General features: G+C 33.8%; 1 protein-coding gene across 4 annotated transcripts in view; it reads right to left on the bottom strand.

The window, feature by feature from the left end:
- LOC149785513 (UDP-N-acetylhexosamine pyrophosphorylase-like) overlaps positions 1-23,237 on the bottom strand; it is a 54,222-nt gene extending 30,985 nt beyond the window's left edge. For 3 of the 4 annotated variants that reach the window (XM_089979310.1, XM_089979313.1, XM_089979312.1), the window contains exons 1-3: positions 23,101-23,237; positions 3,145-3,475; positions 921-1,125 (exon numbers count right to left, since the gene is read on the bottom strand). In XM_089979310.1, the coding sequence (XP_089835436.1) occupies positions 921-1,125; positions 3,145-3,421 (482 nt within the window). In that variant the 5' untranslated portion in view covers positions 3,422-3,475; positions 23,101-23,237. Of the gene's footprint in view, positions 1-920; positions 1,126-3,144; positions 3,476-4,753; positions 4,872-23,100 lie in introns of those variants that run through there. The other variant, XM_089979311.1, reaches the window with a different exon arrangement.
- Between the last annotated feature and the right edge of the window lie 1,458 nt (positions 23,238-24,695).

Below are 24,695 nucleotides of genomic sequence, written 5' to 3'. Positions count from 1 at the left end.
TGGGGTGGGGGTTGGGGGTAGCCTGGAATTTTCTTTTCAGCCAGGATATTTTGTTTGTTTTACCTCAAGAAAATATTTTTTTTTCTTCAATTAATATAATGAATATAAGAGGACTGTTGTTAATATTAAACCACGGTGTTTTGTAGAGTGTAATGATACATCATGAAATATTGGCATCACAATATTCTTTTGCAAAACATGTTTCATTAATATTAGTACTACCACCAAAATATTCAAATACATATTGCATTCTGTGATATTACATGGATGTAATAGTTCTTAAATATGATACATCACAACATAACTGAATTACAGTTGAGAAAGAAAGAAACCGAAGAGATTTACGTCATTCAATAAATGTTATATTGTGACCTTGTTCTTGTGTGTATTATTGTCCATTGGATAGACAGCAACAGAAACCATTAGTTTCAGTAATGAAATTTTTTTTTTTCAGTATAATTTCTGGTTTGAAAGAGATCTTGTAGATTTAATGTCAATACAAATTTTAGATTCCATAATGCCTTCCCTTTGACTAAATTAAAAACAAAATCTTAAACACATCAACTGTATTTATGGAAATATTTTAGGTTTCAGGGGTCAAATAATTACAAAGGGATTGCACTGTAACTGAGAATACCATATTTAGAATGTGCTGAGTAATCATTAGATATGTGATAATACTAGTAACCTTGCCATATACTTACAGTGCCAACAAAGCTATGCAGACACTGCATGCAAAGACAAAGAGTCAAGTTTATACTGTATCAATACATATTGTTATATCATCTCCCCTGTATCACTATATATATATATATATATATATATATATATATATATATATATATATATATATATATATATATATACACACACACACATACATACAGACACACACATACACGTGATGAAGAGTTTCTTACCAGGGAACAACACAAGGTTTTCCATTCTGTAACTGGGCAAGATGTTGCAATCTCAGTATCCTTTCTGCCTGTATCTGATACAAAGTTTTACCTGAGGGCAAATTCACATCATACATGCCCTTTGGATAATCTACACCCAACCTGGTTCCCTGACCTCCAGCTAACAGCAAAAGTCCTACATTGTTGTTTCCTATGGCTTCAAGACCTAAACAAGTGAAATAATGAGCATATTTAAACTAACATTCTGAACCTAAATTGTTTTTATTTAACAGCAATTTAAAAGGTCAGCAGTCTGCAGCACAACATTTCAATACAAAATCTTGGCATAGTATGTTTTTCTTAATGGAAAAAACCATGGCAACTCAAGAAACATGTCAACCTTAAAATTAGAAAATGCAATGAATATATATGCTACACTTGCTTGGGTTTCATTTCAATACAAGAAATTCCAGTGAATTATGACTCCCTTGCTAATAAAGACATATTTATGCTTTCCACTGTCAAATCACTTATGACCATACAAAAACCTTCAAGATAAATTTTAATCAAGAATTTCAAATGATCTTAATTTATTCTACAGTCCACGAATGACAGTCCCTTCCCATCATATTGTGTACTTGTTTTATTTACTTGTAGGAATAGCAAGAGATACTCGCTTAATGAGCTCAATCACATTTGCACTTGAAAACAGTACACATTGATGGAGTAAACGAAGATGTAATTTTTATTTTGGGACCTAAACTCTATCACATTTAAAAAACAAAAAACAACTTGTACACCTCTACTGGTATATATTTCTTCATATCATTTTGTCTCTGGTACATCCCCAATTTATCATTTTTGTACATGTGATTGACACTGAACTATGCACAATAATTACTTATACATGATTGCTTAGCAAGTACATGATGATTGATCAAGCCAATAACATGCATGTGGATAAAAATCAATATTGAAACTGTGGGGTTCAATAAGGGTAATATTTAAGCCATTTTGAGTTTTTGAGTCTCATAGTATTATCTTCATTTTGTACAAAAGAAGCTATAATATCTTAACCCCTCTTACATTTACTGTTATGTTAGACCCATATGTATGTATGACCAGTCATGTGACCTATGTGTCATTTTGTGGGGTCCCTTAAGGTAGGGAAGGTTAAATGCAATGTTATGTTAGGTCCATATGTAAGTACAGCCAGTCAAGTGACCTATATTGCATCATTTTTTGGGGTATCATAGGTTATGGAAGGCTCAATGCAATGTTATGTTAGGTCCATATGTAAGCATGACCGGTCACGTGACCTATGCATCATCTAGTGGGGTTCCTTAGGGCAAATGGAAGGTTCAATGAAATGTTATACCTAAGATCTATATGTGTATCTAATCAATTTTAATTTCTCTATCCACCGTCTAATACAAAAGAAGCCTTATGCAATTTTTAAGAATGTTCTTGGACTAAACGACTATTACAAATGCAAGAAATTCACTCAAGTTTAATTTTAAATGGCTGCATTGTCTCACTGTATAACCTGAATGTTTTTTTTTATTTTGGTTAATTCTTGTAAAACTGGGCCACCTTTCTTAAATTGCCATAATAAAAAGAATGAGTACCTACCAGAACCTAACAGCCAACTTATCAAGAATTTTTCAACAGTAGTTTTCAGACAAACCAAATGAAATTCATTTGTCAAGTGACTCCACTTGCAAACTGATTTTCCCATGGGGTAGTCAATACAACTGTAAGTACATATCGATGTTAAAATTTCAATCTGAATATCAAGTACCATAAGAATAGGACAATCCTGGGGTAGAAGGCAATATATCGGTACATGCATCATGTATTTACAACTGGTATCTTCCCCCCCACCAAATGCTACTCCAGTAGTCTGTAGACAACGATTTGAGTACTGTATTTATTCAGTGATAAGCCCATACCTGATGACAAGACCACCCTTTTTTTTCAAATTTGGGTAAGTATTTACCAAGCATCCCACCAATGCTTTTTTTGACAAATTAATTACACTTGTTCCCTGGTCTTATCATGGGAGAAATACTGTAAATTAGAGAAAAGAAAATTATGCACATTGCACATGGTAGTGCATCTGTTTTATTTACTTAAAAGAATACCAAGAGATACTCTCTTTTTTGTAAAGAAACCTTTTAAAGCAATGCCTATGTATTTCTTTAAACATAACTTTTCCAGACGTTGGGACTGTTAATTATATTACCTGATTTGCGATAATTTTCCAAGATCTGCTTATCACATCGCGCAACACCTCCACATACATCAGATGGTAGAGGTTCCAACAAGTCATCCAATTTTTCTGAAGCATTCTCCAGGGTAGCCATGGCTGTCTTGAAGTACTGATTAATTTCCGCATAGTTCTGGCTTTTCAATTCATGAAATAGACTGGTTTTTTGTTGCTCTGACAGACTGTCCCAAAACTGCAACAGGTGCTCCTGGTTGTGTTGGACCAGTTCTGACCTCAAGGACTCGATGTCCATTATAATAATCAAATTGGCTCAGTAACCTTGTAAAATGAACTGTGCTTCTTTTATCTGAAATAATAAATGTTTACTTAATGATACAGTTTGCTGTTTAATAGATAAATTCCATGCTGGTCACTTAAAGATGAGATGTCAACATATCAAATTTACGTATAAATCCACCACTGCATAAACCCATGACCCAAGGGCTGGAAAGCTATGGGAAGTACCAATATAATATGTTCTGATTTATTCCAAACAAGGTGTTATTTTGGATACAAACAAAAAACAATCCCTTTAATAAAAAATGTATCATAACCTCTTGACCCAATTAAGTACCCCCTTCAAGGACAAACTCAAGAAACAGGGAATGTTGTACAAGGCAATAGGTAAGAATGTAATAATAAATCCAACAAGGCTTTACTGAATAACAATAACAATAACAATAATAATAATAATAATAATAATATCAAAATATGGCATGAAAAGATGAAAATTTTGAAAGGTATATCTACATGTAATAGGCAATTCACCTACTAAACACCATCCTATTGTGTATTAGGGTTCCATGGCTATGGTGGTTACAAGAAGTGTGAATGGACAGACAGATGGAAAGAAAAGGTGATCACCATATAGTTCCCATATATTGATGCAGGGCTCCAGTAAAGATCAGCGTTCATATTCCATACAATTCCCAGTATATTAAAATACATTCAATGTGAACAGTTTGTGTTCCTTCTATGAACATAAATGATCCAAGAAAACAATTGCATCTCATCTAAGTCACTCAAATCTAGAAGCTTTTTAAACCAGCTAAAACATTTTCATATATAATATTTTTCATTGGGTTACAATTATTTGGAAATTCCCTGCCTGCTTCAAATATCATGCAACTGATTTGCCAATTAAAACCATTTTTGTAAATGGATATATCAACAAATGCCAACGAAAATTTAATATTTTACAGATTAAGCAAACTTTACACCCATTGCAAATAAATGACTTTATTATATCTTTCATCTAATTCTGCATTGCCTTTATTCTCACACATCTACACCTAAAGATGACTATCTGAAGGTTCTAGCCAATACCCTCTCATTTTTCATGCACTTTAAATACATGCATATCAGAATTATTTCTATGATCTATTTTTGTTTTTTACAAAGAACATTTTTCAAATAAAAATTTTCTGCAACATGTACTTTGGAAAATAGGAATTAATTTTACCCAAATAATTGTTGTATTTGTGTATCTCAAAACTAATTAAAAGTGCACAAAAAGTACAACCAGTACAGTAATATATAGAAAATATTATCTTGCACAGACAGTAAAGTCAATCAAGAACACTACCTATTCCTTGAAGGATGTTGGCAGACAGGTGGACGGGAACTGATAATCTTGTCCACTCACCTTCAAGAAACACCATTTCTCCCTTGGTGGATGTGTACAATTTTTTTTATTGGACATCGTAGTGGAGTGATTATTGGAAAAGGTAGGGCCCACCATGACTGTATTGCATCATACTACATAATGTTATCTGATATTTAAGTCAGGATTTTAACTTCCTAATGTTAACTGATACATCCACAGTACTGATAAAGTTCTTTACAGATTATGACGTAGATGTCCATCTAGACCTTTGAAGTAATAAACTCCACACCTGTGCGATAAATGTTGTTACTGCATTCAACAATTATTGAACTTCCTTGTATCAAACATGAGCATGTTTTATGTAACAGGTAAATTCAAGATTTTACTTTGAAAATGACTGGTACTAACAGAATGGGCAGGGGTCATACTACCAGGTGACGTGGGTGACAAAGTCATGGAGCAGAGGTTGTTTCAAACAAGTTTAGAAATCTTGTCAAATGCCATTTTATAAAGAACTTTCAGAAAGTAAAAAGAAAAATATTTCTTGATTAAGGGTAGTTGATTAAACATTTGTACTAACTTGCAATTACTCAGTAAAATTCATTACAATGTATAGCTTCTCTTGTTCTCTTTTTAAGTCATATTGCCAAATTTCACCAAATGTGTTCACAATATAGATAGAACTCAGAAAATGTTCTACCTGAAAATAAAGTTTTGCTTAAAACCAATGTAAAATGCAAATATGCATACTGGGAAACAGATGGCATAATTCATATAAGAGAATGAAAACAACACACACATACAAGGAGAAGTCACTTCTCACTAAAATTCAAGTCTAGCTTGACCCCTGATGGGGAACATTTAACTTTTGCTTTTACAGACCTGTGATATCTCAGTATGAGAGACAAAGATCTCACAGAATTTTAATACCGTCTCACAATCTCGCTGCCTGAGTTCCATTGTCACAGAACAACGGATTTCTTTAAATTTGGCTCTTTTCCTGGTGATCTTCTGAACCAAAAGAATATACCCTGCAATTGTATTCACCATAGCTTGCATTTTGAGTAAACAGAATATAGTGTTATTTCAGCCATGACTGTATTTCCATACAATCAGGGCTGGCACAGGGGTATTCTGCGCTATAAGGGAACCTTTCACCAAGTACCCCCCCTCCTTCAGGGCATCACTTATTATAAACTTTCAAAAATGAATACTGTATAATGTGGCATCATTCATTAATATTAGTAGTATATTCGGCTTGATAAGTTATCAATTTCGTCTTTTAGTCATGTATTTAATGATAATAAATGAATAACCTGACAGTGTTGACATATTGATATTGCTTTCAATGATGCTCTTTTTTCCTTCATTCATTTATTCTCCAGCAATAGTGTCAAAAAACCTTTTTGGCACCACTTTTGCAACCCCCAGATTTTGGCACCCTTAAAAGGCAGCCACCTTAAGTTAACCTAGTGGTTGAACTGGCCCTGCATACAATCTGCAATTTAAGAACCAGTACATGTGCAAAAACTCCACATCTTACAGAATTTACTTTATTCTCACAGATTATTTTAAAGTACAGGGATCATAACCAAAAGTGGCTGCTGTGGAGGAGGGTGGGGGTGATTGATCTTATTTCAGGCAAGGTAACCATTGGAATTACTATTGTAATTAATTGCCTTTGTTGGCTTTATCTGCCTGCTTATTTACTTAAATGACTGTTTAGTTCAGATTACTTTTGTGAAAGTAAAAATGACATTAATAATAAACAAGGCTACAATTAACAGCAAAGCTGAGTAACTAGTTTCAAAAGCGTTAGACAATGATGCTCAACTCTCATGAATTTGAATAACATTTTTGGGATGATGGGTATGTCAGAAGCAGTAAGAAGGAAAATAAGGGAAACAATCATACTGACATAAACATATACTTAAATTTCTCTGAACTAACCTGGAAAATCCTAAGGTACACACAGAGTAGTTATTCACCGCAATTATATTATCAATACACATCTACTACAATCCCAATATATAACTATGGTTTGGGTTTTGTAGGGTTTAATGCCATTTACCAGCACATGATAAGCTATACATGGCAGCCAATATATTTGGCGGAGAAAGAACCCAGGAAGAGCCAAGAACCACTGACTTATGGGAAGCTACTGAAAAGCTTTCTTACATACACATGTTGGCCGGACTGAGTCTCGAACCCTGTGAGATGTAAGTTATCTTTATAAGCCAGCCACAATAAAATTACACTGACTGTGTGTGTGTCCAGATCTCCCTCATTATAATGTGCCTTGTTAAAATGTGATTCCAGAAATAATGCAGTATTACTATGGAACCCATGACCAAAATCATACCAATGTATACAATAAGGCTGAAAGAAAACTAGTTGTTTTTCTTCAAAGCCCTTTGAAACAACCATTATTCAACATATTTTGGTAGTCTGGCTGTTATACCATGGTTCTGTATATCACACTATTCTCATTATATCATGATTTCATATAAATCCCTTAACTCTATATAACACATTTTTTTACATACAGCAGTAATGAACTAACAATACCACATTATAAGTCCAAATACTGGATCATTTATAGAAAAAAAATGGTCACTTAACAGGTTTGGCTAATGTGGACATGTGAGAAAGCTTGCAAGTAGCTTCTTGTGGGTTGGTAATTCTTCCCGGGGTTTTCCCAGGTTCTTCCTCCACTATTTATACTGGCCGCCATAGATAGCTATAATGTGCTGAAAAATGGCATTAAACCCCACAACAACATCATTTAACAGGAAATCAGTAATATATTCATACATTTACTTCATTCCTTCAGATGTTTTTATATCAACATCATGGATGTTCTTCAGGTGGGTACTTTTAAATGTATAATATACAGCATACAATTACCAACCTGAAGAATCACCAAACCACGGGAAGCTAGTCACAATCTTTCTCACATAACTAGACAAGCTGAGACTTAAACACATGTGGGCAAAGGTGGGATTGAGTGATGTGGGAAGGCCAGTATCTTAGAATTCTCAGCCCCCTCCCCCATTAACTAAAGTTTGGGAAAAAGGCTAAACGTCTTCACAAAGTTTGAAACAATATTGCCCCATTTTAGCTCAAGGTATTGTTTTTCATCATAGAAAACAAGAAAACACCCCCAATTTAAGATCAATTTCAGCTAACCCACCTTTCCATTCCATAATCAAATTAAGAACTCTTTAAGAAAAGTTTTCAATATCTGGGGCCACTAATTTGGAACTGTATTCAAAAGAAAATTTGAGAAATTAAAAAAAACATAAATGCATTTCACTATATAATCTAATTCAATGGATGAAAAGTGAAACATGTTTTATTTGACTTACAATCCAAAGTGTACATTTTCAGAGCTTACTTTCTTGTCTCTTACTGTATAAACAGAATTTAATCTTGCTGGAGCAGATTCTTACAAAACTGTATGTTAATTATGTCCACAAATACATGTATTATTATCAATGCTTTTTTAATTGTGAGTGTAACTATATATAGCTCTGTATGCAAATATGCATATAATATAGGGCCACATGTAACTGTGTCATTCGTCAACTGTCATCCTCTTTAAATAATGTGGCAATTATATATATATATATATATATATATATATATATATATATATATATATATATATATATATATATATATATATATAATGTGTGTACATATTTCAAATAATTATAATTCAAATATATTCCAAAATATACCATTCCAATTTAAAAACTGAGATTGCTGATGAAATTGGTGACATAATATTGAAATTTAGCATGCACTGATCTTTGTTATAATGTATTCTATTTATGGACATTCCATCTGCTACATTATTTTTCCTATGATAACACAAGAAGACAACCAAAAAATTAACTTAAGAAGAAAAGTAGGGTTTATAAACAAAAAAAAGAGATCCGTGAACCAGTTTCTAAGAGAAGTTGGGGCTTTATGTTAGATAAATACCATTATAAAGGGCTTTGTGGACTCTGATGACAACATGTCAGATATATTCCTTTTGATAACATTATACCATGACCTAAATCTTTAATTTACAGCCTAATAAAAAGGAAGCTTTAGAGCTGTCTGTAGTAACCTCCTATCCCTATTATCTAGGCTATTATTCGTGTACATTTAGCACTACCAAAATAAACTTTACTATCTGTGTGTATCTTGTTATGAATGCATGCTGCACGCCTATAATAAGCAGGCCATTGTAACCTAATTTCCAGGATTTATTGAAAAAATTTGTAGAAATGTATCCATGTGATAATACTTAGCACCTTTACAACATGTATTGTCACCAGACTTCCACTATGATGTATACGTAAGAAGGAAATGTGTTGCTAAAAGCAAAACTGGGTCTCCATGATCTGTTTTTCAGGGTTTACTTAAAATTACACATAAACTGTGTTCATCCTCTGTATTTGGCTGCAACTTACATTACAGGTTACTACATCTACTGATATTAAACTTAACACTTTATGTGCATTTGGTATGCAATGGCCATTACATGCATATGGCAAATCTTCTTGAGCATCTGGAATAAAGATACATGTACATCATGATCCAAAACTGGGTTGGCTTGCTGTGACCTACTTACTATGGCTAAATGACAACTCAAGACACTCGTGCTCCAGAAGCAGGTATATCTTGTTGGCTTCTGCCCACTAACAACTCCAGTTTTCAAGAGTAAAACATGAAGTTAGATAAGTGAGGTGTAGCAGGTATAATTTCGTCCTGTACTTTCATCAAACTGCAAAATCCAGAAATAATGTTTCTGAACAACAAAACTAGTTCAAACTGTGCAAATCAGAACTCAGGTTCTATGGAAGATGTAGATGCAGACTACTGACTAATTCTGAGACACCCAATTTATCAAAATTGATTTAAAACAAATTTAGTCCACAACTCCTGCATGTTATACTAACCAAACACTCACTGTTACATTGGTTAAGGCTTGCGACAGAATCATTCATCATCTCCAAAACTGAGTGACTTCAAGTACTTGACCAAAAATGGGATCTTTATATTGCTTGCAGATTTCAGGAAAGATGGTTGATCATGAAATCTTTATAAGCATACTGAAAATTTATCAATGTTTGAACAGCACAATTAAAGATTTACTTTATACTTAAACGAGAGAATGCAATATGCTTCCTGGTACATAAAAAGTGAATCTATATAAATCTGCCAGAATTAAGTATGGAGTCACACATTAGGCTCAATTCTAAGCTCATGACACCTTTTTAGTATTGATCAATGACCAAGTCCTTTCATTGGAAAATTCAATCTTATTGACAGATCCATATGGTGATGACACATTATGAGACCTCTCACACCAACACTCAAAGCATAAGATGGGATTTTTCAACAAGGCTGCCCTAATCAAACTTGATAATTGGTGCACACACAATGGCATGGTACTTAGTACTGGCTCTGTTACATCACTGAGCCTAGCTTTTCAGATAAGTATTACATGTACCTACCTCACCATGACAAAAAAGAACAAATCTTGATAGTATTATGAACACTATGTCTAAGCTGTAAGTATATAAAACCACAAAGCTAATTGGTATTTTTGACAGTAATACTCTATCCTATATGGAACATATCAGTAATCAAGTTAATTCAACTTTATGGATTCTTAGTAAGACAAGGTATTTTTTTTCCTAAATGGTAACCTGGTAGCACTCACCATTTAAGATCCATTTCTACCAAACTGTTTAAAATTCCAAAACCAAAAATGGAATTATTGAAAAGAAGTTTCTAATTCTCAGGAAATTTCCTTGGGAATAGTATAAAAGAAATGCCCTGTCTAATTCTTTCTTTCACCATTAATAATACATCCAGTGGCTTCAAAGATCCAGTAAAAAATAAAACTGTACTGTATATACTCACAGGATAAGTCCAAGTGCAAACTGCACAGACCCAGACCACACAATGCACCAACAGATATGGATCTGTGCAATTTGTCAAAATTAATCAGTAGAGGTCAACCAAGAAATTAACTAAGAGTCAGACCTTATTAAAGTTCAATGTTTGGTAAAACAAAGTAGACGCTTGTAAATAAAGGTAAAACAAAATTTATAATTTTGTGGACATCACTAAAACCATAAATTAAAGAGCCAAAATTATTTCTCACATGATATAAATGTCAATTATAAAATATCATAGATGTAAGGTGTATCTGTTGAGAATAATTTACAATGGGAGAACCAATCCAAAATTGCCAACTCAGTAGAATCAAGAAATATTTACTAAAAGAAAGTCACATTCTAGTCTCAGTGCATATATTTTTCTAACTGCAGCTTACTGTTCAGCTGTATGGTGTATCTGCCAAATCTCAACTTGACAGAACCTATAAACTTCAGAAAAGCTTGGATACATGCACTGACTATTATAATTACCAATTTGGAATATTGTCAGAATGTTTGGGGAAACTACCCAATCTCTATTTGACAGGATTTATAAACTTCATAAAAGGGCAGTACATTTTTATTATAATGCATCTATTGATCCTTCATCATCAAAATCATTATTTACAGAACTAAAATGGCTTACAATACATAAAAAAATTGACATAAATGTCTAAATGTCTACACCTGAACACCTACAGGATTTATTCAACACTTTACCAGCTGTGATCAATATCACATGGAAACCCTCAGATATTGAAACCAAGAACAGCACAAACAAAATCTTCCATTACAGGTTGTAATCTGGTACAGATCTGTAGAATATGCTGTACTTGCAGCAAATCTGCAGACAGTTTTAAGAAGAGATATCACAAGCATGTACATATTACTAATAATTATAAATGACTTTTGTAGGGGTTGCTACTGGTGGTGTGGTTTTATGAGGTTGTACCGTCTTACAAGGTGTCCGCTTTATTTGGCTATCATTATCTAAAGGGCAATCACCCTCAGTTTTGTTGTTGCCTGGATCGAGTAAATATTAATATAAAGTGTGAAACTTACAGATGGAATAAACAGAGATCTGAGCAGATATATAGAACAGAATGACACGAGCCCCAGTACATGGAAAAAACAAAAATTTAATCAATTACATAAACAACTGGGATAATACATTACATTAGGAAGATACACATCTCTTTTGAAATAAATCTTTTACCAAATTTCAAACACAAATATATTTATATAAATAGCCAATTTTTTTAAAATGATAGAATTAGTTCATCATATAATCGAGTGAATGATCGAAGTCACTGCCTTGTACAACTTCATAACCTGCGTATTCCTGAGTCCACTCCAACTTCACTGTGGTGGTTGTTCTCAGTTTTTTCACTTTTTCCTTTTTTCCAACCTCCCTTAATACTGTCTTGCCTCTTTTTGGCCCTCAAACTTTGTGTGGGTAGTTGGATACGTAAGTAGATACTTCAGTGGATACTTATGTGGAGCTATTTTCCCTTACAAAATAAACAGAGACAACCTAAATATTCTGTCAGTTGTCCTAATGGGAACAGATCATTACTCCCCTCTCGTTATGTCAGATATTGTTCTATCGGAATTCAAACAGACCAAAGGCTGTCTGGTCAAGCTAAACATGGCAGACCATAAACAAAGCTAGTTTCACATGATTACTGTACTTCCTAATGGCTATTTCATTACTGATACCCATTAAGATTACACAAGACATAACGGTTCCACTCAATTATACAAATGAATGAATGAAATTCATTATATGCCTTAACTACGTTATTTTCAGCGAATACACACATTCAAGTCTTTAGCACACGTGAAATCATCTAAGATTGGTGAATTCAAACAGATTCTCGTAACTTATATCAACTAAAGTGATGCATGAAATTCTTAGATTTCTATAGCAATCAAGACGACACAGTTACATTCATTTCAAGAGAACTGATCTACAGATTTAAACAATAAAATTCATGCAAATATAAACAATTCAAACAAATCATTATACTGGTATTGGTATCAACGAACTACATGACACTGACGCAAATACCCTGTGCTTTCAAGCTTTGTTCGCTTCTACCGCCAAAATTGTGCCCGTTGACTTTCCAGACATCCAGTCCCTTTGACCAATGTTTTACAAGAGAATTTCTTCCAAGTTCAGTCTCGGAGTCCCTTATATTTTCACTCTTGCAGGAAAATTGCAGATTTTTTGATGGGGGCAATATTTAAAGCCCATGGAATTTCGTGTGGGAAACACAGCCCTTATTTAGCATAACCAATCAGGGTTAAATATTTTTACCGCCTTTTATAACTAGGCACAAAAATTGTAGCCAGCCTGACTTCTACTTTTCCAAATGACTGTTCTGAAGAATTTCAATTCTGACAGTTCCGATATAAAATCAAAGTTAAACATCCCTTTCTAGTCATCTAACGGCTAAGTAAACGAAGGCTTAATTAAAAATCACTTCCTCTCCTGACACAGACATTAGAAATCATTGCAGTATAGCAATTTAACAAGCACTTATCCCCATAAATCTAATTAATTGTTCTCTGGCCTTCAAGTTAGTGTGCTCTTCATGGATCGACAGAAATTTGCATCCTTACAACTTTCATATTTTTGCTAATATAGACAATTGTTGAAATAAACAGTATGACTATTAACTTTTGTATGATGTATATATATGTACAGTAAAACCTATCTTTAAGACCTAAGCTATGAGACTGTCTTGAGAGAGCAGATTCTCAATGCAATTTTTGTAGTTTTATGACCTGTCGTGAGAGACCACCTGTATTGAGAAACTATACTGGCAGAAAGGGGTGGTTATACAGTACTTTCTATACAAGTGTTCCTCACAGTATCTTTGACTAAATGAGTCACCCTCATTAAAAAAGGTAGTTATAGTATTATTATCATTATTATTGTTGTATGCATCATTATTACATGTTGGTTCATATGTGAGGGAGATACAGAAAAGGAAAGGAAGGATAGTGTTGTAAATACATACTCCAATTATATATTATAATATGTGCATGTTCGTTTATTTGAGATTCTCAATACAAAACAATTCTCTAATTGTTTCGCCTTTTTCAACTAAAGCCATTATTATTATTATTATTATTATTATTATTATTATTATTATTATTATGTTGTTGTTGTTGTTGTTGTGTTTCCTTTGCTGACAACAGACTTCAGATATCAATGTCTTTAAATATTTTGATCCTACAATTGGCAATTTTATTACTTCTGTCAGATGACAAGTCCATTATATTATAGAATTTTATTACTTCTGTCAGATGACAAGTCCATTATATTATAGAATTTTATTACTTCTGTCAGATGACAAGTCCATTATATTATAGAATTTTATTACTTCTGTCAGATGACAAGTCCATTATATTATAGAATTTTATTACTTCTGTCAGATGACAAGTCCATTATATTACAGAATGGTGAATAATGGTACTTCAGTGTACTTGTTTAGATTATATAAGATACAGGAACTTGAATTATATTTTAAAACTGTGGAGCACTGCATCATTTACCATACTGAACGATGTGGTAATTGTCAAGAGACAAATACCAATGGCACTGGTTATATCGCTATAAACCATCCTAAAAACTAATCATTTATCTGCCGCTCTAAAATAGTGCATCAAAGTTGCTTTTCTCTTCAGGGAATATACATGTATTATTGTATATTAAAATTACTTCATCCTCACTCAGAACACAACATTTTTAAAAAGTATCCTGTTATCATAAAGAATAATGTGAAAGCATCAAACATAATATTCAAAAGAGGTTCACTGGTAATATTAAAGACTTCAACGTGCTTTGGAGCTCTATTTATAGACCAGTAAAATCTTATTTACTCACTTCATTAAACACAATTTTCAATTTTTTCACACTGAACACAATTTTGATTTTATGATTTTTCAATATTTTCAATAAAAAGGAAATCTGATAATACCATTTGCTTTATCAGACACAAAGTAAATAGGTAGGACTGGTCATTTGGATCATTACATTTGATGGCATGACAACAGACTTACTGCTGATTGAGCTGGGAGATATTTGTTTATTTTTATCAAAGCCAAAATTAAGTCTTTTAATTCTTCAATGCATGCAAATGGTGCTTAGAACTTCTAATTTGACATATGAAAAAAATATGTACAACTTTTTGCAGTTTTTGTATGATGTTTAACTTATTCTACATTGATCTTCACATCTTCCATATTGCCTGCCATGGTTAACAATGTGACTCTAGATCATCAAGGCTGACCATGAAAGACCTAATAATTTCAAGAATGAAACTGATAAGCATAGATCCTGGATTGGAATCTAACTCTGAACATTAAAACAACCTAATCTGAGTCAAGAGACTTGGATGCAAGGAAGCACATGTAGAAGAAACAACTGAACATTCACTCAGTATTTGTCTGAGCAATTTTTTTTAACAAGCATCCAGCTGTAAACTGTACAGGCCTGGATCTTCCGTTACCTGATGTACAATTACAATTTACAATCTATAATTGTTCACTTGACACCGCAAGTAAAATGAACAGCATTATAAGATCTTAATAATGTACCAGCTGAGCTACATGTATGAATCTACCCCATTAGCAGAAAGGAGCTCATTATAAACAAGCAAATAAATACAGCATGAATTGTTGGCAGTATGTGTATAGTTTATATGATAGAGGTACTTAAAAAATAATGTCTTGTCACAGCTTTATATTATACGTATATTTAGTCTTAAGCTCTAATTATAATTATATTATACACATATTTAGTCCAACACAAAATGTTGAACTGACCTTTTAAGAATTCACTGACATGAGATAAGATACAATGCTTTATTCCACTCTGGTTGCAATATGCAATATGGTGGATAATTGCTACACTGAAAGGCATTAACATCAGCTGAAAGAGTTTCAGATTTGTAATTCAAGTTCACTGGTTTGATACAAAACCAAGCCAGACAAAGTCTACAGCCTTGGTAAGTCTTTAAGAGGAGTTAGGGTAGCTCAGCTGGTAGAGTATTGGATGCACAATCCAAAGGTCATGGGTTCAATACATACCCACACCAGCTGCCTCTCTGTCTCCTGGGGAAAGGCACTAACCTCCCATTTACTGGCATTAATATACATGTACCAGTAGTCAATAATTTGTTAGAAGTGCCATTAAAACCAGCTGGAATCCTTTGATATTAGGCCTGCCTGTCAATAGTATTATGTAGTCACTAGGATCACAAATGGACTCCTGGATTATGCATACAAACTTAAAATTGAGACATGTACTAATCAGAACAAAAGGTTCAATAAAACTGATGCAGAAAAGGTGACTTTCAAAATATGCAACAAGAGCATCAACATATTCTGATGATGACAATATCTTTATATTATGATGACATCTTTTAATGATGATGATGATGCTGTTTATGTCTTACAGTCACCATTCCACTGGGCAAATAAATTGAACTTACATGTACAACCTTATAACTATGCGACTGACACTTGATGTAATATTTTCAAAACATTTTCATGTCTCTTCAGTTCAATAAGCAACTTCAAATAATTGATTATCCTAACATGTTTTGTACACCGTAAGGCAGTCAGTGCAGGACATGAACACCAACTGATAAATCAAATGACAGCTGGTCTCCATTTGACAAGACAAGATGTCCGATCCCTGTGTATATATTCTGCCATTTCTTTATGAAAGTTGGTTTCTAGACATTATACTCATTGAACATATATTTAATTACCTGGTACATTCTAGTTTTTAACTGTTCTGAAAAAGTATTGATTTTACCAAACTGTCATGAGACCCATGTTTCAACCATCATACATACTTCTTCAAAATCCAGATTTTAATTTAATCCATTAAAGCAGTTTGCATGTCCAGTCCCTTATTTTACTTGTACACAAATCTATGCATTACCAATATCAAAGAAATTGTTTTTTTTAAAAAAGAAATGATGGAAAAACATTTGAGATGAGTTGTAAAATATTACACTTTCTTCTTGCTTTGTCATGGGTATAGCATTAAACTGGTGCTTTAAAAACTGTTTAAATAAACTTCTGTCATGGTATGATCTAACATATCTTCTGCCCGTAGCCCAGGGGCTACCAGAATGATCCATCTGGGCTAGCATATATTCAAGAGCAGTAGTGTAGAGGGTTACTATAGCGTATCGGGAATTGCTGTACGTTTCTTAAAAACTTCCCTAAAAGGATACTTAACAAAGACTAATAATTTAACATCATCAAAATAGATAAACAGGATAGTATTGAATCTAGCAGTTTCGTGTTTAAGCACATAGTTTGTATGTTTTGAATGAGTAAATTTAAAACTGGGTTACCAGAGTTTTTTCTTGGTAGCCCATTGAGCTCTCATAAGATTTTGAAATTTTTCAGGTCCTACAAAGAATTTAAATTTTGAAAATGCATTGGAAAAAAAGATCACATATAAACAATGCATGCATAATTGTGAATTTGGAAGAAAAACTAGTCATGTTTTATCTGCTGAGGTAAGAACACTGTTGCCACATTAAATAATCAATTCTGTGTAACATATGGTGATCCTCTAACTACATTATCACTTTATTGTTATACAGAGATAAGTTTTGACTGATCCTGTTCATGCATCCATCCAACTGTTACTCAGTTTCCTTTGAACCCAAGTCCCTCTACAATTATGATAATCATGGGTGGGTGTGGGTGTATGTATGTGTCAGTTTATAGTGATGTCTTAAGTTCTGGGGGCATCATGCTGCAGACATGTAGCAATTGATTTCCCACCCAGTCACATTATCCTGACACTAGGCCGACCAATCCTAACACTAACCTCGTAATGCTGAGCACTTTAAGCGAGGCAGCTGCAAGTACTATTTTTTTAAAGTCTTTGGTATGACTCGGACAGGGTTAGAACCCATGACCTTCCGCATCCAAGGCAGACACTCTAAACAATAGGCCACCAAAGCAGTCGGTAGTATATTTGCAATAATGTTTCTGTTTCAGAAAGATGAATAGATAACAAGGTTTTTTGAGCCTGGATTCAAAGGCTGGGACTATTAAGAAACAAAACATTAAGTGAAGAAATTTCCCACTCCATCTGAAACACACAAAAAAAAAGGGGGGGGGGACTTACGAATATAAAAGGAATCAAGTAGATAAATAATGACAAGGCTTGAAAATAAACTGTTTTAACACAACTGGATCATTGTTTTCAGCACATTTTTACAGAAACAGCTGCAAATTCATCAACTGCACATCCTAAAACAGAATCTGTGATGCAGCTCCTGGAGGAGAGAGGGTAGAGGTCAATGGTCCCATTTTCATAGATAATATGGCCTCCTCTGCATAACCTGAACTCCAGCTACAACCATTATTGGATAATCAACCATTATGGGAGTTTCCATTCTGGATCAATCCATAAATCTGGTTAATTGTTATGTATATTTAATTTGTATTCCGTGCTTGATCTTTGTCCATAATTGAAGGTAGGATGGTTGGCCTACCTGTCTGATATCATTGTTTAAAAAAATATTTACTTGGTGTTCAGAACACTGGTTTTCCCTTTGGAAATTCTATGGTCTACCTGATTTTTGTCTGGTTGTTTGCTAAAACTTAAGAAAACAAATATGGTTAGATCCAGATTAGTCTTCTTAATAAATGTTTTCAGTTATTCATTATTCTCCTTCATGAAATATTTGTATAGTATTTTGGAAAAAAATGTTGAACAGTCATTACATGTAATAGTCACTGAACTAGCTTTCTGGTGGCCCACTGGACTTTGAGTAAACCATGAGTAGACACATACTTGTGTATGTTAAGCATATCCCCTGCTTTTTGTTTCCAACATGTGTTGTTAAGAAATAATAGCATAATACGATGAATACTGTTATTAATTCCTACAGCATGTCCTATTTCTTGAAATACTGAACAAGATTATGATGTTTTACTCTATAATTATAATTTTAAAGTTAAAGTGAGTTTGTATTTTTGCTGCCATAGTTTTGGGTTATTATCTACCTAAATGTACAGTGTCAAATGTAATTTTAACCTTAAATACAAATTATATCCTAAGACAATGGCCAGCATGTCTGGCCAACAATCCATCTTCCAGAATCTTTTACCATGGAGTCATTTTGTCCTCACCCAAGGTCATTTTAACTCCAGTTCTTGTATACTTGACCGTTAACTCCTTTCCCAGGTAAGAGGCAAAAAACTCATACCTCTCTTGAAGAGGGCCACCACATGGACAATCTGGGTATCATGTTTGATTAATTTCCACCCAGCAGTTTAGAAGATGTTATTATTAATGGACAAACCAATGGATAGTCTGACTGACAAACAAAGGGTATGACAATATCCATTATCCACCCCCACCCCCAATAAAGCATGAGTATATAGAATCAGCATATAACAATTATAAAATAAGCACTCTGCACATCATGAAGTGTGACTACTGCATTTCTGAAGTGTGAAGTGTGTGGTGCACATAGTCAAATGGTTTAGACAATGCACCTCTGGAATCTTGGGCTGTAAAATCAATCCTGATGTTTCCAATGTGCATTTTCCCCACACCCTGATGAAACATTTAGTACAAGATCTGCAACAATATAAAAAAACAGGTTCTCATAGACCCACATGGCCACAGGTAAAATCTATACAAAAATGGAAGATCCGTTAAAATATTAATGTCACCAAGGAAGTCCAAAGGATGTATACCTGTAGCAACATTAAGAACTGACTGATTCAAAATGAATGAGAATAGCATCTTGTTTTATCTTGGTGCAATGGGTGCGGAGAAAACTGGATGTTTCAGTTGTTGTAATTAAGCATCCTATGTTAAACACGGCCTCATCACTGAAGATTGTTAAGTTGCTACAAACTATGGCTACAACACAAATATATGTACCAGTGACTGATAAGATTAGTTTCAACATGGCAGTGACACTACCCTATTCCAGACCATTTAGAACAGCATGGTTTTCCGGCTCTTGTCTCCATCACATATATAATTAACCTGTTGAACATTGATACATGTACATAACTTAATTACTTTCATTGTTAGTCAGACAAAATGTAATAAAGGGATCAAAGGTGGTCCATGATGGCTCTTGAGTGTTTTTTATTAAAACTGTCTACCTAGCAGAGGTAAAAACAAAAAAGTAAAGATCAACCCAAAAATTATTTCAGCTGAAACTCTAAAGAAATGCAACACTGGTTAAACATATTAAACATCATCTATGAACAATATCGAAAGTATAAACAGAAAATGCATAAATCATGACATGCTTCAAATGCTAACAGCAACACTGCAGATCCCATGAGTAAGCAGGGCACTGATAGAGCAATCAGACAATGGTAGACATCAAGACCTGGAGTAAAACAGGGTTTTTTGAGCACATGGAATTGAAGTCAGGGCCTATATTTTGTTGAAAGTCACCAGATCTGGCATAATGTCTGAAAATTGTTTTCTTTCAGCACAGAATAAGCCCTCCTTATAAGGCCCCTTATTATATTGCTGCACCTCTAATAATGCAGGTATATTAGTGGATCTCATTAAATTGGTTACATTTTGATTACAGCTGTTTCACTTGATTCAAGTACTTGACTAATAAGAACCAAATACTATCTGACTTTAATATCATTTAATACCCTACTTTGTATTTATATTTACTAATTTGACACAACCTTGTCAGAACATTCAACAATTGAAGAGGACCATCAAGTATGTGGATCACTTCCATGACTCCCATGAATAGCAAGTACGATATATAGGGAGAGAGTATTGTGTATAGCACAAACTAATAGTTCATTTCTCAGTCAGATTCAATCCTGCATATAAAGACCACCTGTCTCTTAAGAACAAACATATTGTTGTTTCTTGATAATCATTTACAAACAGATGAGGGACAGCAATATACAGAAGGGGTTTACAGTTTGGGGCACTATACATGCAGCCCTCAATATGGATTTTTATCAGGCAAAATTGTATACTCAGATTTCTGCACAGAATAAATAATACAAGTAAATCCATAAAATGTGTTTCTTCCATGATGTACAACAATTCAAAGTGCACTAATATGTTACCAAGGAAGTGGATGGGCCAGTGTACAAGTTGCAAACGTTATCAGTGTATTATGCACAGTATGGCACGTTATGAACTTTACACATGTACACCATTCATCCTCATATAGATGACTAAACCTGTGCATAAAGATATACATGTTTATTCAGACACTAGATGTACTGTGTATCTAAAACCATAGCAATAAAGCTGGGGCCAACTGAATGGTAGAGAACTGTTAGTTGCTTGCCTAAATCTAGTTTATAAAAAGTTTTTTTAAAGACAATGTCACTCTAGGTAGATAAGACAGAAAGTAAAGCTATGTGAAAATGATGAAATGCATAACTGACTGAACTGACTGAGAAAAAAATGCCTGTATAATACCTGAAATTGTATGATTTTTGTATCTTTCATTTCAAATTTTTCTGTCCCCCCCCCCCCCGCAAGCTCTCTTACTTTTCAAGAACAACCACCTGTTCTGAAAATTAGGGGCAGCCCTGTATATAGGCACACCTTTTCTGGCAGAATGATGACGCTGTTGTGATCATTATTAAATTTTCTGTTTTCATTTCTGAACATCATATATGCAAGGTTTTTCTTTGAATCTTAGTCCTGAAAATCCCAATGTTATCTAAAAAGCACTTTCTAAGAGTCAGGGATAACTCTCCTTTGGGAGTTAAAAAGAAATGATGGGTACAATAGCAGATCATTGCACTAATTGCTGGCAATAAATTGTTATGTAAACCTTTTAAAAAAGTTATAATATTACCTTCTAAACTAAATGCATACCTGTGTTACACTGAAAAAATGCAATTTCAAATTCAGCCGCTACAGGCTAAAGCAATTACACTGTCAACTTTTGTCACAGGTAAGCAAATATCATTCACTTATTGGACAAATCATATCATAAACAGACATACAGTAGAAATTTAAAATAATTTAAAGAAAACTAGATGTAGGTCAGGGGTCTCAAACTCAAACCACCCTGAGGGCTGCATGAGGCCATTTTTGATGGTCCAAGGGCCACACCACCTGTGTTATCTTTCATGACACCTTGTAATGGCAACCATTTTGCGGGCTACATGATATGGCTTGGCGGGCCGTATGCGGCCCACGGGCTGCATGCTTGAGACCCCTGATGAACGTGATGTTTGTTTACCTGTGGAATGTGACAGCTCACATAACTACTCAGTCCTGTTCCAAAGATGGACTCTTCCATAATGGTGAATTATATGTACACAACCCACTCTTTTTTCCCCAGCATTTATCAAATGATTAATGTTGCTTTCCATAGTCATACAAATGGTGTTAAAATCTTTAGTACACAAAATAAATTAGGTCATTTTATCAAAATTTCAACATGTTTTCACATAATAATTTACTCAGCTACAGATGTAGGCATCAATCAAAATGCTGAACTAAATGAAGAGTAATCCACATCATCTATCTGATGCATGTACTGAGTTTCTTTTTCCAAAAAATCATCTAGGCCTAATATCAATAATCTGATATGTCAACTTGGCAAATACTCAACGGAACTGACACATTATGTACAAAACTGTAGAAGCAGTCAACTGAATACTTCATGCAATTGGATAAAAGTGAAGTCTCATGTTTTCTGTACTTCTGACCACATCAAGGAATATAAAATCTGGTAATACGAACGTTACAACTTAATCTTTCAAACTAGCCTTTTAAAAAAATGTCACATTAGTCGAGCTATAAACTGGAATGTAACCTTATGCATCAGCGTTTGTAGTGAAATGTTAATGTGAATATAAAATAAAATAATGAGAAATTCAGTAAGTTTGTCATTCATTCACAAACCTGCACATGTAGGACAAAACGTGCAATAATGCAAGCCACCTGAACAACGGGGAATTTTAAGTTTAAGCCTACAGTACATGTCAAGAACCAGTTTTCGCGCATCAGTTGTCGCCACTGGGCTGAAGCTAATATTTCGCGAATGGATGCAACCTATTACGCATGTCTTTAAAATATCATTTTGTGAAGTACTTGCAAAAGTACGCATAAGTAAAAACTGTACACGAAATATTAAGAACAGCCTATTTCTATGCCAACCATTGGTACTTGGCGAGAATTAGTCTCTCGCCGGTAGCGTACGGATCTGACTTTAGTTTTAAGTCGAGTTGATAATGGGGGACAAGGTCCGCTGTTAGATCGATATTTTTGTGCAATAAATGGTTGCTTGGTCTTTTATATATATCTGCATTTTAGTAATTTAGACAACCAGGTGTTGAAAAACCAATTTAAACTCCACTTACCTTCCTCCTCTAGCAGACGATAGTGTCTATTCAATACACTGTCACTGACAGTAGTCTAAGGCAACATGTATACAATTTTACCCGGAAGTTACACGTGTATCAGTAACGTTTACTTATTCCGCTGAATGAATATAGTTCTAAAGTTAAACAAATTATCTTCAAATATAATGTTGACCCTTGACCTAAGTATGAAATGTATCGATCTACCAGAAAAAGGCTCTAATATTTCATTAATAATTGAGTATTAAAGTTCTCTGCTAACTAGGCGATTCATACGCGAGTGGTAAAGGTCATCGAGGTCAACTAGCTAGCGTAAACACATGCCACGCCTACCCATAACTTAGTTTAGTTTTCTACGCAATAGGTGTTCCTGATTAAATAAAATGGCATAGTTGAGGAGTAAAATTACCGGATTTGTCACTCCCATACTAATTTACATTACTTACTTCCACATTACACAACTTCAACAAAAATGTATAAGTTTCTTTTAACGCATACTTCGAGTTATATACGCGTTTAATTACAGATCTATCTATATATATATATATATATATATATATATATAAAGTATGTCCAATCAATTTGCATCAGAAGCTTATTCCATTTTACAGATTTGATTACACGCAACAATAAAATAAATGATCGGATATTATCAGACACTCTCACAATTTAGAGTGGATTATGTCCCTTTAAAAATTACTTTAACAAAACTTAAGAGGTGGCAACAGGCATAATGTAGAGAGCTACAAAGCAAAATGTGTTGAGGCAAAAACAAATTATATATATATATATATATATATATATATATATATATATATATATATATATATATATATATATATATATATATATATATATATATATATATATATATAAGGAAAAAGTCTAAGAAAAATTAAGTTAACCGAACAAAAAAAAATCACTAAATGACAGAATGGCAAGATCAGTACAATTAGGAGATTCCTGGGTTTGCTTTTCCATTAATTAATTATCAGCAGGAGAATGACTCGAATTCCCACTTGCAAGTTTGATGACTGTGGCGGTAAAAGAAATAGGATGATATATCGAAACAGTTTAATTTTTGTTACTTTTTGAGTATAATAAAAAGAAAAAAGTCAGATTTTCTTACTAAATCCACGTGTATATGGCGAGGTCTTTTCTCGGTGTACTCATCATAGTTCATCTGTCATTGTGGTGCACTTTGGATTATATTATGTTTACGTTCGTAATCTTTTTGGTGTGTGTGTGTGTGTGTGTGTGTGTCTGTATGTCTGTGTGTCTGTGTAATTATTATGGCACCCTTTCGACATATGGGTGAATTCGTTTGATCTTTTTTTTTCTCTTTTCTTTTTTATTATTATTTGCCCCCCTTCCACAATAAACCCAAGGGCGGTCAGTGATGGGATCTTACGCTACAGGTATCAGAGGCAAGTTTGATGTTGAGAAAAGGTAAAAGCATGAGGAAAAAAAAATCATACAAATTCCTCAGATTACTGCAATGATCCATTCTGACACTGGACCTTTTGCAACCATGCAATAAAAAGACTGTTTTATAGTATGATAGACACGCTCCAGTGTCATAACAGTAATTTAAG

This window comes from Sinohyriopsis cumingii, chromosome 13 (genome assembly GCF_028554795.1).
Source record: "Sinohyriopsis cumingii isolate HCF-2022 chromosome 13, ASM2855479v2, whole genome shotgun sequence".
Classification (NCBI taxonomy): domain Eukaryota; kingdom Metazoa; phylum Mollusca; class Bivalvia; order Unionida; family Unionidae; genus Sinohyriopsis; species Sinohyriopsis cumingii.
Note: the sequence above shows the minus strand (reverse complement) of the source record. Positions and strands in the feature narration are given on the sequence as shown.